At 54.9% G+C, this 18,116-nt stretch overlaps 3 protein-coding genes across 3 annotated transcripts; 2 read left to right on the forward strand and 1 right to left on the reverse strand.

Annotated features, from left to right (window-relative positions):
- Positions 1 to 346: 346 nt before the first annotated feature.
- NCS57_01252400 (uncharacterized protein) lies at positions 347 to 6,646 on the forward strand (the record flags this gene model as incomplete). The annotated part of the gene is made up of 1 exon (XM_053062196.1): positions 347 to 6,646. One exon carries the CDS (start codon positions 347 to 349, stop codon positions 6,644 to 6,646), a length of 6,300 nt encoding a protein of 2,099 aa, XP_052908724.1.
- A 1,377-nt stretch (positions 6,647 to 8,023) lies between these two features.
- Positions 8,024 to 9,838, reverse strand: NCS57_01252500 (uncharacterized protein; the record flags this gene model as incomplete). Its single annotated transcript, XM_053062197.1, has 4 exons — positions 8,024 to 8,297; positions 8,349 to 8,875; positions 8,925 to 9,761; positions 9,824 to 9,838. The coding sequence occupies 4 exons, from the start codon at positions 9,836 to 9,838 to the stop codon at positions 8,024 to 8,026; spliced, it is 1,653 nt and encodes a 550-aa protein (XP_052908725.1).
- Positions 9,839 to 11,548: 1,710 nt separating this feature from the next.
- On the forward strand, positions 11,549 to 12,415 carry NCS57_01252600 (SAP domain-containing protein; the record flags this gene model as incomplete). Its single annotated transcript, XM_053062198.1, has 2 exons — positions 11,549 to 11,690; positions 11,784 to 12,415. The coding sequence occupies 2 exons, from the start codon at positions 11,549 to 11,551 to the stop codon at positions 12,413 to 12,415; spliced, it is 774 nt and encodes a 257-aa protein (XP_052908726.1).
- Positions 12,416 to 18,116: the final 5,701 nt, after the last annotated feature.

Below are 18,116 nucleotides of genomic sequence, written 5' to 3' on the forward strand. Positions count from 1 at the left end.
TCACGTCCATCCGTTCATTACATTACATTACACCACACACGCATGTGCAGTTCAACGGCTGCTCCGTCTATGCCGCCTCGTCACCCAAAGCTTATTAGAAACTTTGCCGGACTTTCCGATCGATACACCACTGGATATAGTCGAGAACCGCTTGACGATATAGAGACGACTCGCATCGCATACACACAACACAACCTCATTACTGGATCCTCTCCTGAACAACCGCTCAGCATGTTACCAAGCTCAAGGTACGTTCGAGTCACACATCCCCTAAGCCAACCACGTTGCTTCCCCGCCATTGTCATGTCATGAGCTCACTCCCCTCTCCTCCTAGGTAGCTGAGACCATGTCATCAACAAACCTTACCTCTGCAGAGGAAGCCGTACTAGACCCCGAGACTCCTACACAATCTGCCACCACCTCCAAAGATGACAAGGCCAAGGCGACCCCCAAGTCGGCACCAGCTACGGGCCGCACTCGACCGCGAGCCAAGTCTTTCAAGCAAGAGCCGACCCTCCTCCACGATTTCCTCATGGGTCGACCGTCGCCCGCCCGACTGGCCGCTGACCGCCAGAGGAGAATGAGTCTCGAGGCTGTCAAGGCCGAGCTGCGTCACGAGATGAAACAATCACAGGTCAAGCGGCTTCAGCCTCCCGGCGGCGTAAGGGATCGTGTAAAGAAGTGGCAGAAGGCCAATGCTGCCGCCATGGTGGACGGAGACCCGGACGACGCGGCGACCGAACCCACCGACGTTGCCTTCAAGGACGACGACTTTAGGAGTGTGACGGAGGAAGACCGGGTCCGCATCAAGATGAGGAAGAAGGTCAAGAGGCCTAACAACAAGACCAAGGAGAGTCTCGCCACGGAAGATGAGAAGACACCAGAACCCACGCCAGCCAAACCGCCGCCGAAGAAGCGAGTCGTTAGCGACGAACATTGGCGCAAGAACCGAAAGAATCTCCCCAAGAAGGGCGCCCCCGAAAAGTTCTCGAGTCCTGCTCCACTGCCCAAGGACTTTGTCGCACGCAATTGCGCCAACCCGTCTGTCTCTAACAAGGTCAAGGCGTGGGCAAGCAAGGTCGAGATCCCTGACACACCGCCCTCAGGAAGCCACAGGTTCTCCAAGTCGGTGGGATCCAGGCCTTGTTGGGATACTGACAGCGAATTTATGAGCGACATGGGAGAGACAATTAGCGAAATGACACCGAGCAACGTCAACAGCAGCCGAGTGACGGCCCAGCGAACCGCAAAGTCAGTGTCAGGGACAGACGACGGCATCCGAGTAAGAGCTCAACGAACCGCCAAGTCGGTATCAGGGGGAGATGATGGCATTCGAGTAACGCCGATGAAGAAGAAGTTGGACGACGACGGCATTCGAGTGACCCCGATCAACCCGGACGACGATGGAATCCGGGTGAGGCCCATGAGCGAGGTATCATCCAATGCCGGAACCTCAAGACCTGGATCAATACGAACTGCTAGATTACGGTTGAAATCTGCTCCAACCTCTCGACGGCCTAGTATGCAGTCTGAGAGGAGGAAGCAGCATTCAGACTTGTCCAGGACGGATTTGACAGGGGCGTCATCCGAACTGTCAAGCAGAGTTATCGAAAGCGAATCCGACTTATCCAAGACGACAAGGACGGGAGGCAAGTCCGAGCAAGGGCCCCGACCAGTCGACGTGCTTGATGATTCGATGGTAGACACGCCCACAAAGCGCCGAAGCGTATCAGGGAAGAAGCCTCGGCCCAAGAGTTACCACCCAGGTACGACGACTCACAAGGATAAAGAAACATGGGTCCCTGAGGACGACTCGACTTTGGAACCCTCTCAGCTGGATGGATCCGACCTGTCTTCTAGCATTCTGGCCAAGTCCATCGCCGATATCCCTGGGGATATTCCCTGGGGAAACTCTGCCTTTACTGAGCTCGATCTCCCCCTAAGAGCACGCGGCGGGCCTCTTCGTAGCCGACCCAAGCGCCCGGTGCGCCCCAAGGTCGAAAGAAACACCAGCTTCAAGTCGATGCCAAAGGTGTTCAAGAAGGTTATGGAGGAGGGCAAGAAGATCATTCATGAGATGAACGAGCCTCCGAGGCAGCCTGCACCAAACAACCCCCCGAGCATTGAAAACTGGCTCAACAACACTGTCGACCCCTTTGTCGAGGAACAAAAGACTGAGCCGGCAACAACCCCGATAGAAGAAGCTTCGGATATGCTTTCTTCTCCAGAGACAGTCAAGAGCCGCCGAAGGTCCTCTCGTGTTGAGAAACGGAGGGAATCCGTTTCAAAGATGAACAAACCAGACTTGGCTGAAAAGGCTGCGTCAAAAGAACATCTGGCACCCGCACCAGAGCCAGTACCAGTACCAGTGCCAGTCAAGGAGGAGCCTCGCCCGGAACCTAAGCCAGAACCAGCACCAAAAGCTCCAGCACCAAAAGCTCCAGCACCCAAGGTGGAGCCTGTGCCTGAGCCTGAGCCGCACATAGAACCAGAACCTGAATCTAATCCAGAGCAGGAGACGGTCAGAGAACCGTCACCAGAGTCTCGGTCGCAACCGAAACCCAAACCGAAGCGACAAGCCACAAAGCCACCGACCAAGACACCGGGTGGCCCGGGCCTGAAGAGAACTCGAGCAACAAGGAACACAGCCTCGCCTGTCAAGACCGGACCAAAGGCTTACCTCCTGGGGATGTTGAAGGAGGCCTTCCAGGGCGAGTCTGGCAACCATCTTCCCAAGCCAAAGACCTACCAGAGTCAAGAGGAGCGACAGTATGACGATGATCCCGAATCTGAGTACACGGATTCCAGATATGACGACCCTCGACACGATGGCTCTCGCTATGATGACTCGCGATACGACGACTCGCGATATGATGATTCCCGCTATGACGACTCTCACTATGACGACTCCCATTATGATGATTCTCGTTACGATGATGAATTGACCAATGACGATTCAACCGAGAACTGGACAGAGACTGAGCTCTCCAAGCCCCCGAAGGCCGAGATGTCGGGGGCCCTAAGATCTATGTCTCCTGAAGAGCAACGTGAACGACCTCAGGAACGAGTTAGCCACCAGGAGCGAGTTAACCCTCAAGAGCCAGTTAACCGTCAGGAGCCAGTTAGCCGTCAAGAGTCAGTCAACCGCCAGGAACCGGTCGCTCGCCAGGAGCCAGTTGACCGCCAAGAACGAGTCAAATCTCCAAATAGGGATGACCGTATGGACTTGCCATCGGCTCGAATGGCAGGACCTCGACTTCGGCCGCCAACCAACGGACAATACGAACTATCAACAATATTGTCCGAGGAGGACTCTAGTGCCGTCGAATCGGATATGACCTCGGACGTTTCTCATTCGACCCTCACCCAATCTACCGTGCTAACAAGGGGGAGCTCACGTTCCAAGTCCCAGAAGCGAGGTTCCAGTCTCAAGAGGCGACTGACACGTCACTCTGACCTGGTCTCCGTCCTCTCGTTGCCCGACGACAACAACATTCCCAATGGAATCAAGAGCAATCGATCACGACCCAGTATCCGCAAGAGCAGAGGCGGACCCAACGATGTGACAAATGATGACCTTCTCAGGGAATTTGCCGAGGACGAGAACCTTTATCTTCGCGAACTGAAGACACTAGTCGACGGTGTCATTCCTGTGCTCCTTTCTCAAGTCGTCAATGGCGACAATGCAACTGAGCTCTTTGGCTCTGCTGCTCCAACTACAAAGACCGATGCTGTCTCAAAGTCGGTGGTTCACATGGGTGTCGCCCTTGAAAAGCTCCGAATGGCACACCACAAAGCCCCTGTCTCAGATATTCGCCGTCTGGCTTCTTGGGGGCATGGCGTTGTCCCTATTTACCACAAGTATCTCGATGCCTGGAGACTCGGATTCCAGGACCTCGTTGTCAACCTTGCCCCCGCAGTGGGAGCACCTGAAGATGAAGACTCCTTGATTGGCGCTATGCCCAGAAACGAGTCTGGTGATATTATTGATTCCACAGGAGAGAGAGTGGATGTCGCTCATCTCCTAAAGAGACCTGTACTGCGACTGAAGCAGATGGCCAAGTTCTTCAAATGCGTCGACTCCATCATCGCCACTAACGACACGTATGATCTGTTGAGGGACTTCGAGGACCTGCAAGAAAAGGCCCGTCGTCGTCACCGAGAGGAGATGGCTAGACTGACGGATGAAGATGCCATCAACACCGATACAACAAGAGCGCGTGATCTTCGAACACTTGGCCCCATGGAGGCTGTCTACATCGAGCCGAGTCGCCAAGTCAGCGCCAAGGACTTTTTCTCGCTTGAATTGTCGCACTCCAACGGCCAGCGACTGGAATGTCAAATCGAGCTGGTGCACCGAGACAATTTGCGCCATCCCGAGGACAAGGGTGACATTCTGATTCGTGAGAACGGTGTCAAGGGAAAATCTTTTCTTCTTTTCCCTCCTGTGCCTGTTGAGCTCATCTCTGCACGGACAGGAGACAGCAACTTTGACATGGTGGTCATGATTCGGGGAACACACAATGACAGGCCCTGGCATGAGTTGCTCACCCTCACAACGGACAATGAGGACCAGATCCTGGATTGGTTGGATATCCTGCCTGTCAAGCCCTACCCTCCGAGGGAGCCGGAGCCCAGCGTGATCGGTGATGAGGAGGAACCATCTTCAAAACCCGACATGCTGGATGTGCCAGTGGGTGTACGAGGATCCTCTCGCAAATATTCATCTCGTTCATCTCGTCACTCCTCTTACTCGGCTCGATCTCCTGTTGCCGAGTCGCCGCCAGCCAGCCCAACAACGCCAACGACCCCAACTGGCAAGCGGCCTCTTCCGTCCAGGTATCGACCTCGCTCTGCCTCGCCAGCTACACCACCTCCCATGCAGTCACCCGAGAATTATGATCTCCAGAGGACACCAACCCAAAACGACTATCGATACGATGACAGACAGCTGCCCTTGTTTGAGAGCCTGCAACCTGATCCTCTCAACATCCGCAAAACTTCTAGCGGTCCGTCTTATCGAACTGATGGTGCACCTCCTCCACCAGTTCATCGCGAGCTCACACCCAGCCCTGGGCCTACATCCAAGTCACAGTTCGCCAAGCCACTCATCGAACTCCCGCCCAGCAGCCGCGTCAAGCGACGGACATCCTCTCCGCTCAAACATGAGTACCTGCCCTCGGATGGATCGTCTGTGTCTGGTACCTCCTTGACAGGAAGCTATCAGACTGAGGACTACACAGAAACCGAGTCCGACTATGAGTCTTCCGACGATGAGATCGAGAGCGTAGATCTTCCCGAGACCGAGCTGGGTTTCAGCATCAGGGACGATCTGCCTGAAGACATCCCAGAAGAGCGCCCAGAAGATCTGATTGAGGAACTAGAATCATCACTGCCCAAGCCTCGAACTCTCGTCGACTCTGCTGTGTCTGGGTCAACCGTCAGCTTGACGCCATCCAACTCCGCATCCCAAGCTGGCCTCCATGGACAAAAGATGGCGCCTGAAGAGAACGCCATGCGGTTCATTGCCGCCATTTCAAGATGGTCCGACAAGGGCATGTGGAGGGACATTTCTGCGGATAACTGCTCTGTCATTGTTACGCCTGGCATGATCCAGGCCTTCCCCGTCCGCAGCGAGCAAAACGAAGCCCCCATCCTCGCCCTAGACCTCACTCCTCTCGTCCTCATCCGCCAGAGCACAGCAGTTGACCTAGAGATCCGCTCGTCGGTCAGGTCAGACTGCCAGCTTGCCAACTCACACAGCGGAGGAAACTTCCGCTTCCGATGCCAGAACAGCCCTGACTGCTTCAACCTCTACATGTCCGTCCACCACGCTCGCCTCAACAACCAAAAGTTCATCCAGCTCGAGAATGAGGCTCGCTTCAAGAGCTTTGGTGAGCGCAAGCCCCCGGCCGAGAACGATGACACCAGCAGCCGCCGACGAAGCTGGTTCGGCCGTAAGAACAGCTACCGCAGCTCAGTCCGTGCCCCTTCTCAATCCCACGACGGCGCGAGCACCACCCCTTCATCCACACTCTCGGCCACCAGCTTCCTCAAGAGACTCACAGGAGCTGCAAACCTGCCCTTCAACTTGGCTCGCTCCTCTGTCGACAGAAACAGCCGCTACAACGCAAGCCTGAAATCACCGGGATCCTCATCCTGGGGCGGAGCAACCCCACGTTCGCCCTCTATCAGCGTCGAGAACAGCGGACGAGGCCCGGCCAACTTTGGCACCGAGGACATCAAGATCCGACTCCATCTCCTCGTGTCGGCAGCCAAGTGGGAGGACTATGGCAACTGCAGGCTGTCGATCCGACGACCACCACCGGGCTGGCACCAGGCGCTCCGAGCGGACCACGGACTGGAGAAGCGCGTCACAGTCAAGACAATCCCGCGCAAGGACTCAGACCAGCCTGTTGTGCTTCTGGATGCTGTCCTGGGCAGTGGCTGCTTCACGCCCATGGGCAGCCGTGGTATTGTCTGTGGTGTCTGGGAGGAAATGAAGGACCACAACGGCGTCGTAGGCGTCGTCCCAGCCACAGGTCCCACTGGCGGCAACGTCAAGAAGTGGTGCTTCCAATGCGCCAGCGTCGCCGAGGCAGGCTGGGTTCTTAGACTCGTCCATCAAGAGGTTGTCACCGCTTAAGTGTCTTCCTCTCACTTCATAAGGAGCTTTGCCTCCTATTCCTTCTTCTACTGTACCTGCATTTCAAGCATATTCATATCCGCACTTCTTGTTGCATCATCATCTTTTCCCTTTCTCAACCTTTTTGATATCCCCCCTGGTGTACGCACCAACTCACTTTTCTTGACCTCTCTTCTTGCCGCTTATGAGCAGTGGAAGAGAAACTCAGCGATACCAAACCTTTTCGACTTTTTTAATTGCTTGCATCTGTGTATACCGGGGATTGTCTCTTTCCCCTTGTTTTTTCTCGCAACAGGCATCTAGACAAATGGGTGGTGGATGGCGTCTGGATGGAAGGGAGGGTTGATGGGGTGTTGGGGACTGGGATAGTACATTGAGTCTTGTCTTTTTTTTTTGGCCTTGAGATGCTCATGAGGAGGGTTTTTTGTTGATTAAGATGGGGGGTCGAGGGGTGGTATATAGCGGGAGAGGAGCAATACACGTCTTGTTGAAGAGTTTATTCGTTGTTGAACCTTGGTATATTGTGAATAAAGAAACAGATATTTTTCACACCAAGGAGGCTATTGTACACTCTCGTAAATCTTATTGCAAATCTCGGCATTTTCTAAGATAGTGACCCCTAGGGTAAGAACAAAGGGGGTAGGGTAGGGCGAGTTCCCTATAGCTGTATAGAAAAATGGGGGACATAAGTCAAGTCTCAATACAAGCATTAACTAAACAATCCCTCAATTTCATCAGATACGAAAGTGAATGTGTGTTAAATAGCTAATTTGAGAGAAATGCCAAACATCCATATGCGCCTCCTTGATACGCGACATTTCGTAATGTTGTCGAATATGAGGGCTTGAGGCGGTGTGGTACATTGACGGGTTGGTGAAAGAGGTGGTACCGGATGGAGGAATGCATAAATAGCCCATCAAGATAGATAAAATAGAACCATGCCACTTCATCACCTTAGAAAGCTTCATGGTACCAGTCATAGTCTCGACTGCTTTGACCGTCCCATAGAACCCAAGTCACAATCAAATCACAAGATAGTGTAGGGTAACCAAGAAGCCGAATAGTATTCATGACGTATCAAATGCGGCACCCAAGGACAACTCCATCCAGAACAGAACCGACGCTGTGTTATGCCATCGTCACCTCTTCCCACTAGTATACAAGAACAACCCACCCTATTCCAAGTGCTCCTTGATGTCACCCAAAGACGCAGTTTTCGTAAAACAGAAAATAAAGGACCGCCCCATTCTATAGACGGGTAGCGACTGGCTCCAACGACAGCACACTGTCCCAAAACATGGATACAAGAAAGTGTATATAAAACGGGCGAGATGAATCTTCGAGGTGCGTCCTAGAAGAAAGCAATGCGTCGTATACTCATGAGGGGTTGGGCTTGGGCTGAGGCTTGCCACCGTCGACAATGATCTGCTCGTCGATACGGGCAGCAATGTCGCCATACTCGAGCCGTTTCCAGGTCTTGATGCGAGCTTCGTTGGTGTCAACCTCGAAGAGACGCACACGGCGATGGTAGCCACCGTAGCCAGCATAGCCGCCGAAACCGGAACCACCAGCGTAGCACATCCACAAGGCCGGCGTCTTGTTCTCTCCCTCACCTGATAAGGAGAGAGAGCAGTAATCGTTACAGTGATCACTAAATCTGGGTTAGCAATCATTCAGATCAAGATGATATCGGGGCACTCACTGTCCGGCGCTGACCATGACGACGCCCTGTTCAACGAGGGCGTCGCGGAAACCAGAGTTGTAGACGGGGGCAGTCACGCCCTCTTTCCATTCACCCACTCGAGGGAGATTGAAGTCGGCATACTCGGTTAGGGGAATGTGGATAAATGCAATATCCATGTGCCGACCAGTATACTCATCATGGTTCTTCTTGAGGCCAGCGGCCGTCTTCTTGAACCACTCAATCTGGTTGGGCTTGACCCAGTCGTAACCGGGGAAGTTGCGCTCATCAGGTGTATAAGCATGTGTGTCGAGGAGATAGATGGTCAGGGCAGAGTGATCTGTCTTGCCTCGAGCAAGAACCTCGACATAGTAGTTGCCGACACCATCGATGTCGGCTGGTCCAGCTATAGAGAGGGAGTAGGGAAGAGACTCCATGATGGCCATCTGGGCCTCGCGAGACATGGTCTTCTCGTCGTCATGGTTTCCGAAGATGGCGGCGTAGGGGATCTTCCGCTCAATCAGGATCGACAAGATCTTGAACATAGCCTAGGGCATGTTAAAAAGGTGACCCAAAGGGGTGGAAAGGAGCACTCACTGTTGGCGCATCTGGCGCTGTGTCACCGTTGACTTGGTCACCACTCAAAACGACCAAGTCCGGCTTCTCCTCATCAAGGACACGGCTGACAAAGTCAAGAGTACGGGGATCCGCCTCACACTTGCCGCCGTTGTATGTGTTTGGAACGGCCTCACGGCACTCGCCAACACCAGTACTAAGATGCAGATCACCGATCTGCATGATCTTGTATCGACCGTCATCTCGAATCCGGGGCTGGGGCTTCTTGATCTCGCGATGGGGACCTCGGCGCACGGTTAGTTGCACGCATGGCAGGCTGCCACCTGTGTTGAGGAGGAGAGGCGTTCCAGTGATTGTCCAGCCGTCTCTTGCCTCCACGGCATCATCTCCAAATAGAACATCCAGGTCGGTCACGGCCTGATTAGAGTCGCTGGCTTGCTTCTTGGCTGATCGCTTGAGCCAAAGTCCGGCGGGACGAGACTCCCATAGATCCTCTGTTTCTCCCTTTGGCGGAGGGTGAAGCTTGCCGACCATAATATCCACGACAACGGTGTCATCCTCGGTGAGATCCTCCTCGTGTTTGCGACTGACGTATAGGTAGGCGGTGGTGGTCCATGTTTTTCCGAGGTATAGATCCTTGTCAACTCGGTGCCATTCTTTAGCGTCGAGGTCGCATGACGAAAAAGGGTTGAGGCTGGAGCAGGTGACTATCGTAGCGTCTGTCACGACAAGACCTGGGTGGTGGGAGGGCATGTAGCCATGGAGGGAGTTGGGGAGGACACGGTAGTTTCGGTCGAGGAAAGCGATGATGAGGAAGGCGAAAATGGCAGCGCCAGTAAGCTGGGCGGCTGTCCGAACCTGAATCCATGGACGGAGTGGTCAGTTGATGGCCTGTCATACGAAGGAAAGGTGAGGCGTACAATTCGTCGAGTCATGATGTGATAATTGAACAAGAATTGAACCCAACTTTTTGGGGAGAAGCTGCTCAAGCAAGGAAGAAAGATGGACCACGAGCTACTTCAAGCAGCGGTAGCCAAGAAACGGGAAACGGAACAAGCATTCGGTAGCTGGGTCGCGGGTTGGATTATTCGCATCTTCCGAAAGGGGTCGTCGGCTGCTATTGCATAGTTCGGAGGGGCCCTATATCGAATAAGACGCCTGTGTGGAGGCCTCGGGAGTCTGGGATGCGACGGTCAGAAGCGCGTTGCGGTCGCTTGAGGGCGTTGAAGCTATCGTCGTCGGGCCAGTTGCCTCTGCGTTCCAGGCCGGTCGTCGCAAGCGTCTGGAGTGTCGATAAAGAGGAGGCGATCGACAAAAACGTGGAGACGGGGAGAAAGGTTAGGATAGAATGTAAGGATGAGGTTGGTCGTTGTTTGAGTTGGCGGGCGACAAGGAAAGAGCAGAGCGAGCATGTGGCGAGCTAATACCTAGGGAAGGCCCGGCAAGAAGCCAGGAGACAGGGGGAAAGAGCTTTCCGTGTGTCAACATGCATGCGCCTTGCAAAACCTTGAAGAAGGAACGAACGGAACAGGAGCAGGAAAAAAAGCCAAGACTTCAATCTATTACGATGGATGCTCCGTGTCTCCTCCTCCTTTCCCCTGGTCATGGTCATGAGGGCAGGTGGAGCAACATCGGCTAGGACCCGGGAGTCGGGGGGGTTTTAGATCTAAGGGAGGGAGGCTGGCTTCCTTCAATTCAATTCAATTCAAACATGGAAAAGTCTGGGGAATTGCAACTTAAAACAAGCCATCGTAAATGACATTATCAATGGCAATTATAAGCTTGTCGACGGAGGACACTAATTTCAACGCCAGTTTCCAGAGAAGAGGAGCGAGAACAAGCCTCGAATCCCCCTTTTACTCTCTCCATTTTGTTGCTGACCCTTTCTCCAGCGCACAGGCAAACCAAGTTGGATGTTACATGCGCTCGAAATGCGGCCACGTGAGACCCTCGAGTTAATAATGAGGGCTCCTCTTTCGTGCTTTTCTAATTACCTAGCACTGACTTTTTTTCTGTCCAGCCTACCTAGGTAGGTTGGCTAACGTTAAGTTGGTGACGGGAAAGCCACATGAGCAGTGTCCGTCTTGTCTTCCCTCGCACGATGCGGCCAAGCCTCCGTTGCTACTTGTTCGAAAATGACTGGCAACCTAGGCAGCGTCGCAAGATGAGGCTGGTTGCGTGCGTCCATGCCTTGGCTCGAGGCCAACCACAGCTTCTTTCAGAGCAGGCCTCCTGCGTTTGTACTGTAACTTACAGCATGAAAGCGGAGCTGGGCTGGGCTGAGCTGAGATGAGGGGAGCTCTCCGGAGCTTGCTTGCTTGCCTTCACGTCCACAGGGCAGCCATTCAGAAGCCTGTGTGGCCCGTGCGCATCTCCCTGCGAACAGAATACAGCCAAATTTGCCAACAAAGAAAGAGTGAGAGCAAGAGAGCGCGTCCCGCTAACTAAAATCCACATCCACTCCCGCCCATCCAAGCGTCATCCCTCAAACCGCGTAACAAAGAAAGACTCCTCCGTCAACCTTCTCATCGTCGCTCCATCTCACCTTCTCCTCCATCGCCGCGACAACCACCGCAATCGCAATCGCATACATCTCCCCTATCAAATCCATCTCTTAATAACGCTCCCATTCCGTCGCGCGCGCCATGGCCGAGTACTCTTCGCTCAAGGTGCCCGAGCTCAAGAAGCTCCTTGCCGAAAAGGGTCTCCCCCAGACCGGCAACAAGGCAGACCTGATCGCGCGACTCCAGGAGAACGACAAGAAGGCCGAGAGTGAGGCGAAGCCCGGTACGTCCATCGAATTCTGAATCTGCGATCGACTTGCATCTTTTCGCACGCGCAAATCCATCCATCGAACCCACGGCTAACTCCATCCCCTAGCTGAGAACAAAGAGGACGAGATCAGCTACAGCGACGACGAGGCTCCCGCTGAGCCTGCTGCTCCTGCTCCCGCTCCCGCTGCTGCGCCCGCGCCTGCACCTGCTGCTGAGGCTCCCGCCACCGAGACAGCTCCCGCCGCGACCGAGGGAGCTGAGGAGCCCGCTGCGGAGAAGCCTGCCGAGACAGAGGCGCCTGCTGAGCCTGAAAAGTCCTACGCCATCGGTCTCTCGTCCACTGCTGCTGATGACGAGGCCAAGAAGCGTGCTGAGCGCGCCAAGCGCTTTGGTCTTGAGGAGGATGAGGATGCAAAGAAGAGGGCTGATCGAGCAAAGCGATTCGGTCTAGACGAGAAGGAGCTCGCATCCACTCTTGACTCGGCGCTTCCAGAGCGCTCCCGAAAGCGAGGCCGTGACCGTGGCGACGGTGAGGGTAACCGTTCCACCGAGAACAACCGCCCTGGCAAGCGACAGAGCCTTGACCGAAGGAATGACCGACGAAGGGGAGGCCGCGGTGGACGTGGTGGTCCCCGGAACGAGTCGACCCGCGAAACTCGAAGCCGGGGTAGTATCCTCGATGACCCGGCAGAGAAGGCCAAGGCGGAGAAGCGCGCTGCTCGGTTCGCTGGGAACTAGACGAACGACTCTGAAGCACAAACACGTGGCAACGGCGACATGACTTTTGGTTGAAAGGAAAGGAGCTCGGAAGGGGTGCGACAGGGCAGATCAGACTACGTGAATGGACTTTTTCAGTTGTACAACATTTCTTGGTTTCGTTTTTGTTTCCATGTTTTCAAGCGCAGAGTATCAAGGGTAAAACGAATAAAGAGGAAATCGGCGTTGCGGGCACTTGTTGATCAAGATCCGAGTCTATTGTGTGCTTGTGAGGGAGTGAGGTTGTCTGAACGGTTTCGAGGCATGTGTAGGTAGTCAGCGTCGACCTCGAAGGTAGCTGGCATCCCTAGTCTTGTGAGCAACGACAACAGGAGCATCACTTACCAACATCATACAGAACTTCATGGGGACCAACAACCTCCCCTCTCTTACCTCCTTCGTCCATTGTCATCAGTCGAACACGGTGGCCTCTTGCAATTCTGATCGCCCCTTTCATGAAAATTCTGATTCTCAGGGGCGCAGTCGACATCCGAGATCTGACTTGGTGTGCACTAGAGCAACTTGCATCTCGGGGAGACATCTTCAAAACATCCGGCCTCGATAACTTGGACAGACCCAGTGGACCGCGAATAGCCTCGTCCACCCAATACACCGAGAGGCTTCGGAAGACGAACCGTGAAGGGGGCCAAGGCTAGTCACCCACACTGCAGGAGTCCCCCCCTTCTTCAGGAACCACTGAAGACACGATGAGCCTCGATACTTATGACGGGGAAGGCTTCCTCGACTTTAGACTATGAGAGAAGGGTGCGCCGTTGCACAAGCTTAGGTTGCCTCGACTGCCGAGCCCACGAGTCTAGTGTAACAACGCCCCCCGTTGTCCGAGAGCCACTTGGAAGCCGCGCCGCTACCCTACCATACAGTTAGATGGCTCAGCCATGTTGACTTGATGGAGAGATGAAGAGACTTGGCAATTCAGACATGAAAAATTTTCCATCCTCGAGTTACAGCCCAAACGTCAGAGGGCCTCCAAGGCTCGCGTGCTTAGCGAAAGAGTTGGTTGGTAAAGGATGGGCAACTCTCAAAGTCGATTCGTCGCCGAGGGACTTCAGCAATGTTGGACGACGCCTCTTCTTGATTCTCGGTCCTCTGCTCGGGGCCGGCTCATACGAGGCCGTCAGAGTCACAGCCCTATCAAGAGCAGGGGCCGACCCAACTGCCGACGATTCGCAAGGGCTTCAGACCATCAAGCCGATCAAGTCAGAGTTTTCCCGACGAATCTGCATAGGGGGTTAAAGAGTCAGCCTGGTCTTGGCCCAACACTCATGGACTAAGCAGCACGCGATAGATAGCCCAAGAGCATTTGCAACCAACGAGAGACACAGGTCAGCGGCTGCTGAATGGATGGGCTAATCCCGCATTCCCAAAGGGTTTGTGAACGCAAGCCACGGTGCCCATTCTCGGATGATTTCGCTCTCCCCCGAGTCCTTTCTGGGCAAACGTGCTGTGGCAGCCATGTCTCAATGGCCGGCGACGACTCGATCAACGACAACAACACCCACCAGGCGAGATAGCCCACCGACACAGGTGAGATACAGCCGTGACCAACAACTTGGTCGCCTCTAGCTCGTCACGTTACCAGACGCTATGCCCCGTCCAGTCTCAGCGGGCAGGCCAATCCAGGCTGCGAAACCCCTGCGCACGCGACGATGCGACCCTGGTCGCCCAGCCGTCTGGCGGCTACGATTGGGAGAGGCGGCTAAGCAATTGGGCCATTCGACGTCCCCAGCGACTCCAGCGACTCCGTCGCCCGTTCGTCGCTCACAGCCCGTCGTTTGCGGTCGAGTCTCGTCTCCTTCTGGGGGGCCCGCTCTGATCGCCCTACGAGGGGAAATGGGCTCGCAGTGAAACCCCATCGGAGGCTTGCGCGTGGCCGGCTGGAGAGAGATTGCAGCTTGATGAGTTGGCATCGAGGCAGAGCTGCACAACGGCGTTGTTTCTCTGGCTCACCGCTCGCCCAAGTACCGAGTACTTGGATCTGGAATTCGAGTAACTTTGCAGGGGCGTCTGATGGCAGGGAACAGACGAAAGAGGCGCCGCTCACCCTCCTAGCCCATCTGCCATTCGCTCGGCCGGCAGAACAAGCCACATCGACGATGCGGCTAGCCTGACGAGGCTTGATGCTGGACGGGGTGGCCAGCCACGCGCGAGGTGCCACGTCAGTTGCAGAAGCATGGAAGCAGGGGCACCAGCCTCACCTCCGAAGAACCCAAGAACAAGCTTGTGGCGCCGTGGGTCTCTTCTGTGGCGGAGCAGACCGTGGGATGCCTCTTGGATTTCCACTTTTGGAAATCAAGCGCCGATTTCACGGGTTCCCAAGCCATGTCGGTCCTGCAGCAACGATCTGAGACTATCGAGCCTTTCTTTTTCAATGTTGCCTGGTTTCTCATCCATCTCACTAAGATGACGACGTCAACGCGCGTGAATCTCCATGCCAGCGCATTAACCTCGCCACTGTCCAAGATGCGGGTTTCAGCTGGCCTGGACTTGGCCTCCGTTGCGCGGGAGCTTGTTCTATTCTAACTTTCTGGGCGGGAGCGGGCCTAGCCGTGGACAATCAATGGCCCATTGTCCTCTAGTCAAAGGTCACCTGGAGGCTCAAAATCTCACCGAGCGGTCGGGAACGGTCCTCGTGATGGGCCAGCTGGGATATGGGATTCCAGAGAATGCCTTTCGCATTGGAAATGACGTCGTGAGGCCAGGGTCTCACGTTTCTTTTGACTGCCGACCGTTGGATCCGGCTTCCTTCTTCGGTCGCGTGAGAGTGTCTTGATGCTAAGGCGCTCGTCACGGGACTAACAATGGATGGCGGTGAACTTGAAGTAGCCAACAATCCGCCATTGCGCAATCGATCATGGGCAAAAACCGGTCTTTCCAGTCACCTCTCGACTAACAGACTTCGTCGAACCTCCGTTACGGACTCGGCTCGCTGTGACCCCTGCCCCTCGTTGGTTTATACCACCCATGTCCATAAGCCTGAGCAAGACTCCATAACTGCGCAACGACTGACGGGCAGAATGCAGCCTCCGCGCGAGGATTGGCGAACTGGTTCGGTCTCGACACGGCGGATAAGATGGGCGTTGTGGACTAGTCGTCCATTTCTGTAAGGATAGACATGCAGGAGAAAGGGTTTGTTGACTCCATCCTGATGGAAGGGGGAGTGAAACAACCGATTGCGACTCCACGACCATCATTGGTAGAAAATCATTGCGAGACGGCCAATGGGATCATCAAGAATGCCTCGACGATGGCCAGTCCCAGGCAAGAAGGGCGCTTTGCGTGGCCTTTTTAGCGAATGAGAGATGGATACTGGAAGCCTTTGCCCGCGGGACAAAGCAAATGAGACAGCGGGATGGCTGAACGTTGAGGACGAGTTTTTCTTCTAGCCGACCCTGAGGCTTCGGTAGACATTCCAATTCTGGAGTGATGCTCGACACGGCTGGAGGCTGGCATCATGAACAGGCGAGTGCCGAAAAGCGTCGGTATTGTCGCGTCTACGTAGACGCGGGACCGCGCCAACGGCCTCCCAAAGGGAAGAAAAACGCCTGAATGATACTATTCTTGTCGCGGCATCGCTTGTTGGCTGCAGAGAGGCTGGATGAAAACTACTGCAAGCTGCGTGCAGATGGTCCGGGGCAGGGTGAAGCGAGAGATGCAGGGAATATTGGCGTCCACAGGGGAGGATCTGGCCCCAGCTCACACCCCCAGACTCGCTCAGGACAACCAACGGCGAGTGCGCCCTGTCATCCGGGATGTTGATTCGAGGTTATTGGAGATTTGGATGCTCACTCTGCGTCTGTTGAACGCAGATGGAATAACATTGAGAAGAAGAAGAGCTGATGGTGTTATCAGATCATTTAGTTCTTACTGATGCGGGGGCTACAGTGCAATAGGTTAGGAAGGAGCCGACCGGCTCGTCACGGCGGGCGACTTCCACTTCCTGGATGCCAATTCAAGTGGAGACGGGAATCACCAACGTTGGGAAGGATCCACGTAGCGCCATCGCCACTTCAAGCCTTCAACTCTGTTTCTCATTGTCTAGATTCACGGGCGGCCGACACAATCGTCTTTCGTCTTCTGTTGTTGTTATTGTTGCTTGGGCATGATCGCAGGCCATTGCTGACACTCTCCATGACGGGACTAGGACCTTGGGCGAGACATACAGAGGCATATAGCCGAGATCGACCTGTCGGAGAAGAGAAAAGTGAGACATTCCGTATGCATGTCTAAGACATGCAGCAGCCTAGCAACGACTTCAGTTGCTGGGCTGGGGATGGAACGACTGTTACAGGCAGTGACGGCCGCTCGGTATTCCGCAACTGTACAGGCTCGGAGACTGTCCTGGTTGCATTCCACACTACACACCCGCCTACCTGATGCCTGTGTGCTTCCGCGGACGAGGCTTTATCACAACACCATATAGGTGCAAATTCCAACGGGTTTCCCATCACCGACAGGCATGGCCCCTGGAGCAGAGAGCGAAAAGAAGACGAGAAAACATAATCAGTCAGTTGCGAATATCATCTTTTTCGCCCCTCGTCCACCTCTATTACCACTCACAACGGACGCTACCAACATCAAGACACACTAAATCCATCTCCCATTGACTTCATCCCCTGCACCCGCATTGGCTCTTGGTCAGGCTTTTCGCTCTGTTGCGCGTATTCAACACTCATTCGATGAGTGTGTTCGCTCCTTCGCTATGCCCTCTCCACTCTAGTTTCTTGATAACCCCCTCCATGACAGCTTCGCAGCACCGTCGCAGGCCAGATTTAGCCTTGGCCAACGATCCCCGGCCATCGGCCCATCCCTCCCACGGCCCACCCACTCTGCCAACGGCCCAGCCCAGCCAAGACGACGAGCCATGATGGGCAAACCACAAACCGTCGCCCAAAAACGTCCCCTGGGAGCCGAGCGGCCCCGCTGAAGAGTCTCCAGGGCCCTCTTAATGGCTCCCGGCTCACAAGTTGAGCGGACCCGACGGGCTGCCAGTGGCAGACGAAGTTGTTGCTCCCAGAAATGCGTGCAAATCCCAGCCAGGGCTCGATGCCCAATCAGCGGCCCAAGACGCCTCAAGGGCCGTCCCATAGGACCATGGGCCATGCACCCCGTGGGAGAGGTGCGGCGCAGTGCGCACAACGGCAGACGCTTAGTGAGGAGATCCGCTGGCAAGGCTCGCTGGCCAAAGAGATGACTCAAGCCGTGGTCCTTGGCCTGCCATCGATATCGGCGACTCCACGCCGATGTCGACGCCTCAACAGGCACACACTCACACGCCCACACCAGGGTCTCGATGGAGGGCTCCAGGGTCCCATGTCTGCTGCCCAGCCAGGGTCGCAAGCGCCACAGTCAGAATCGCCCATCCCTCTCAAGTACCCTCGTCCCTTGGCCAAGGTACTCATGTACCGGCCGCCCTCGTCCAGTCATGGTTATGCCCCAGAAAGTCGTCCATCACCTAAATACTATGCTCCCGTCGCCCTTTCGGGCCTCCCCGCTGCTATGTCTTCTACTACTTCTATATCCCGCTCTCTTCTTTGCCACCGCAGTCTGTTCCTGCGTCTTTTTCTTTTCCTTGAGTCTCAAATACCCCCATCCCCACTTACACATTAAACAAACGTTCGTACACGGACATCGTATCGTCTTCACGACTCAGTCGGTCAGCCAT

This window comes from Fusarium keratoplasticum, chromosome 10 (assembly GCF_025433545.1).
Source record: "Fusarium keratoplasticum isolate Fu6.1 chromosome 10, whole genome shotgun sequence".
Lineage (NCBI taxonomy): Eukaryota > Fungi > Ascomycota > Sordariomycetes > Hypocreales > Nectriaceae > Fusarium > Fusarium keratoplasticum.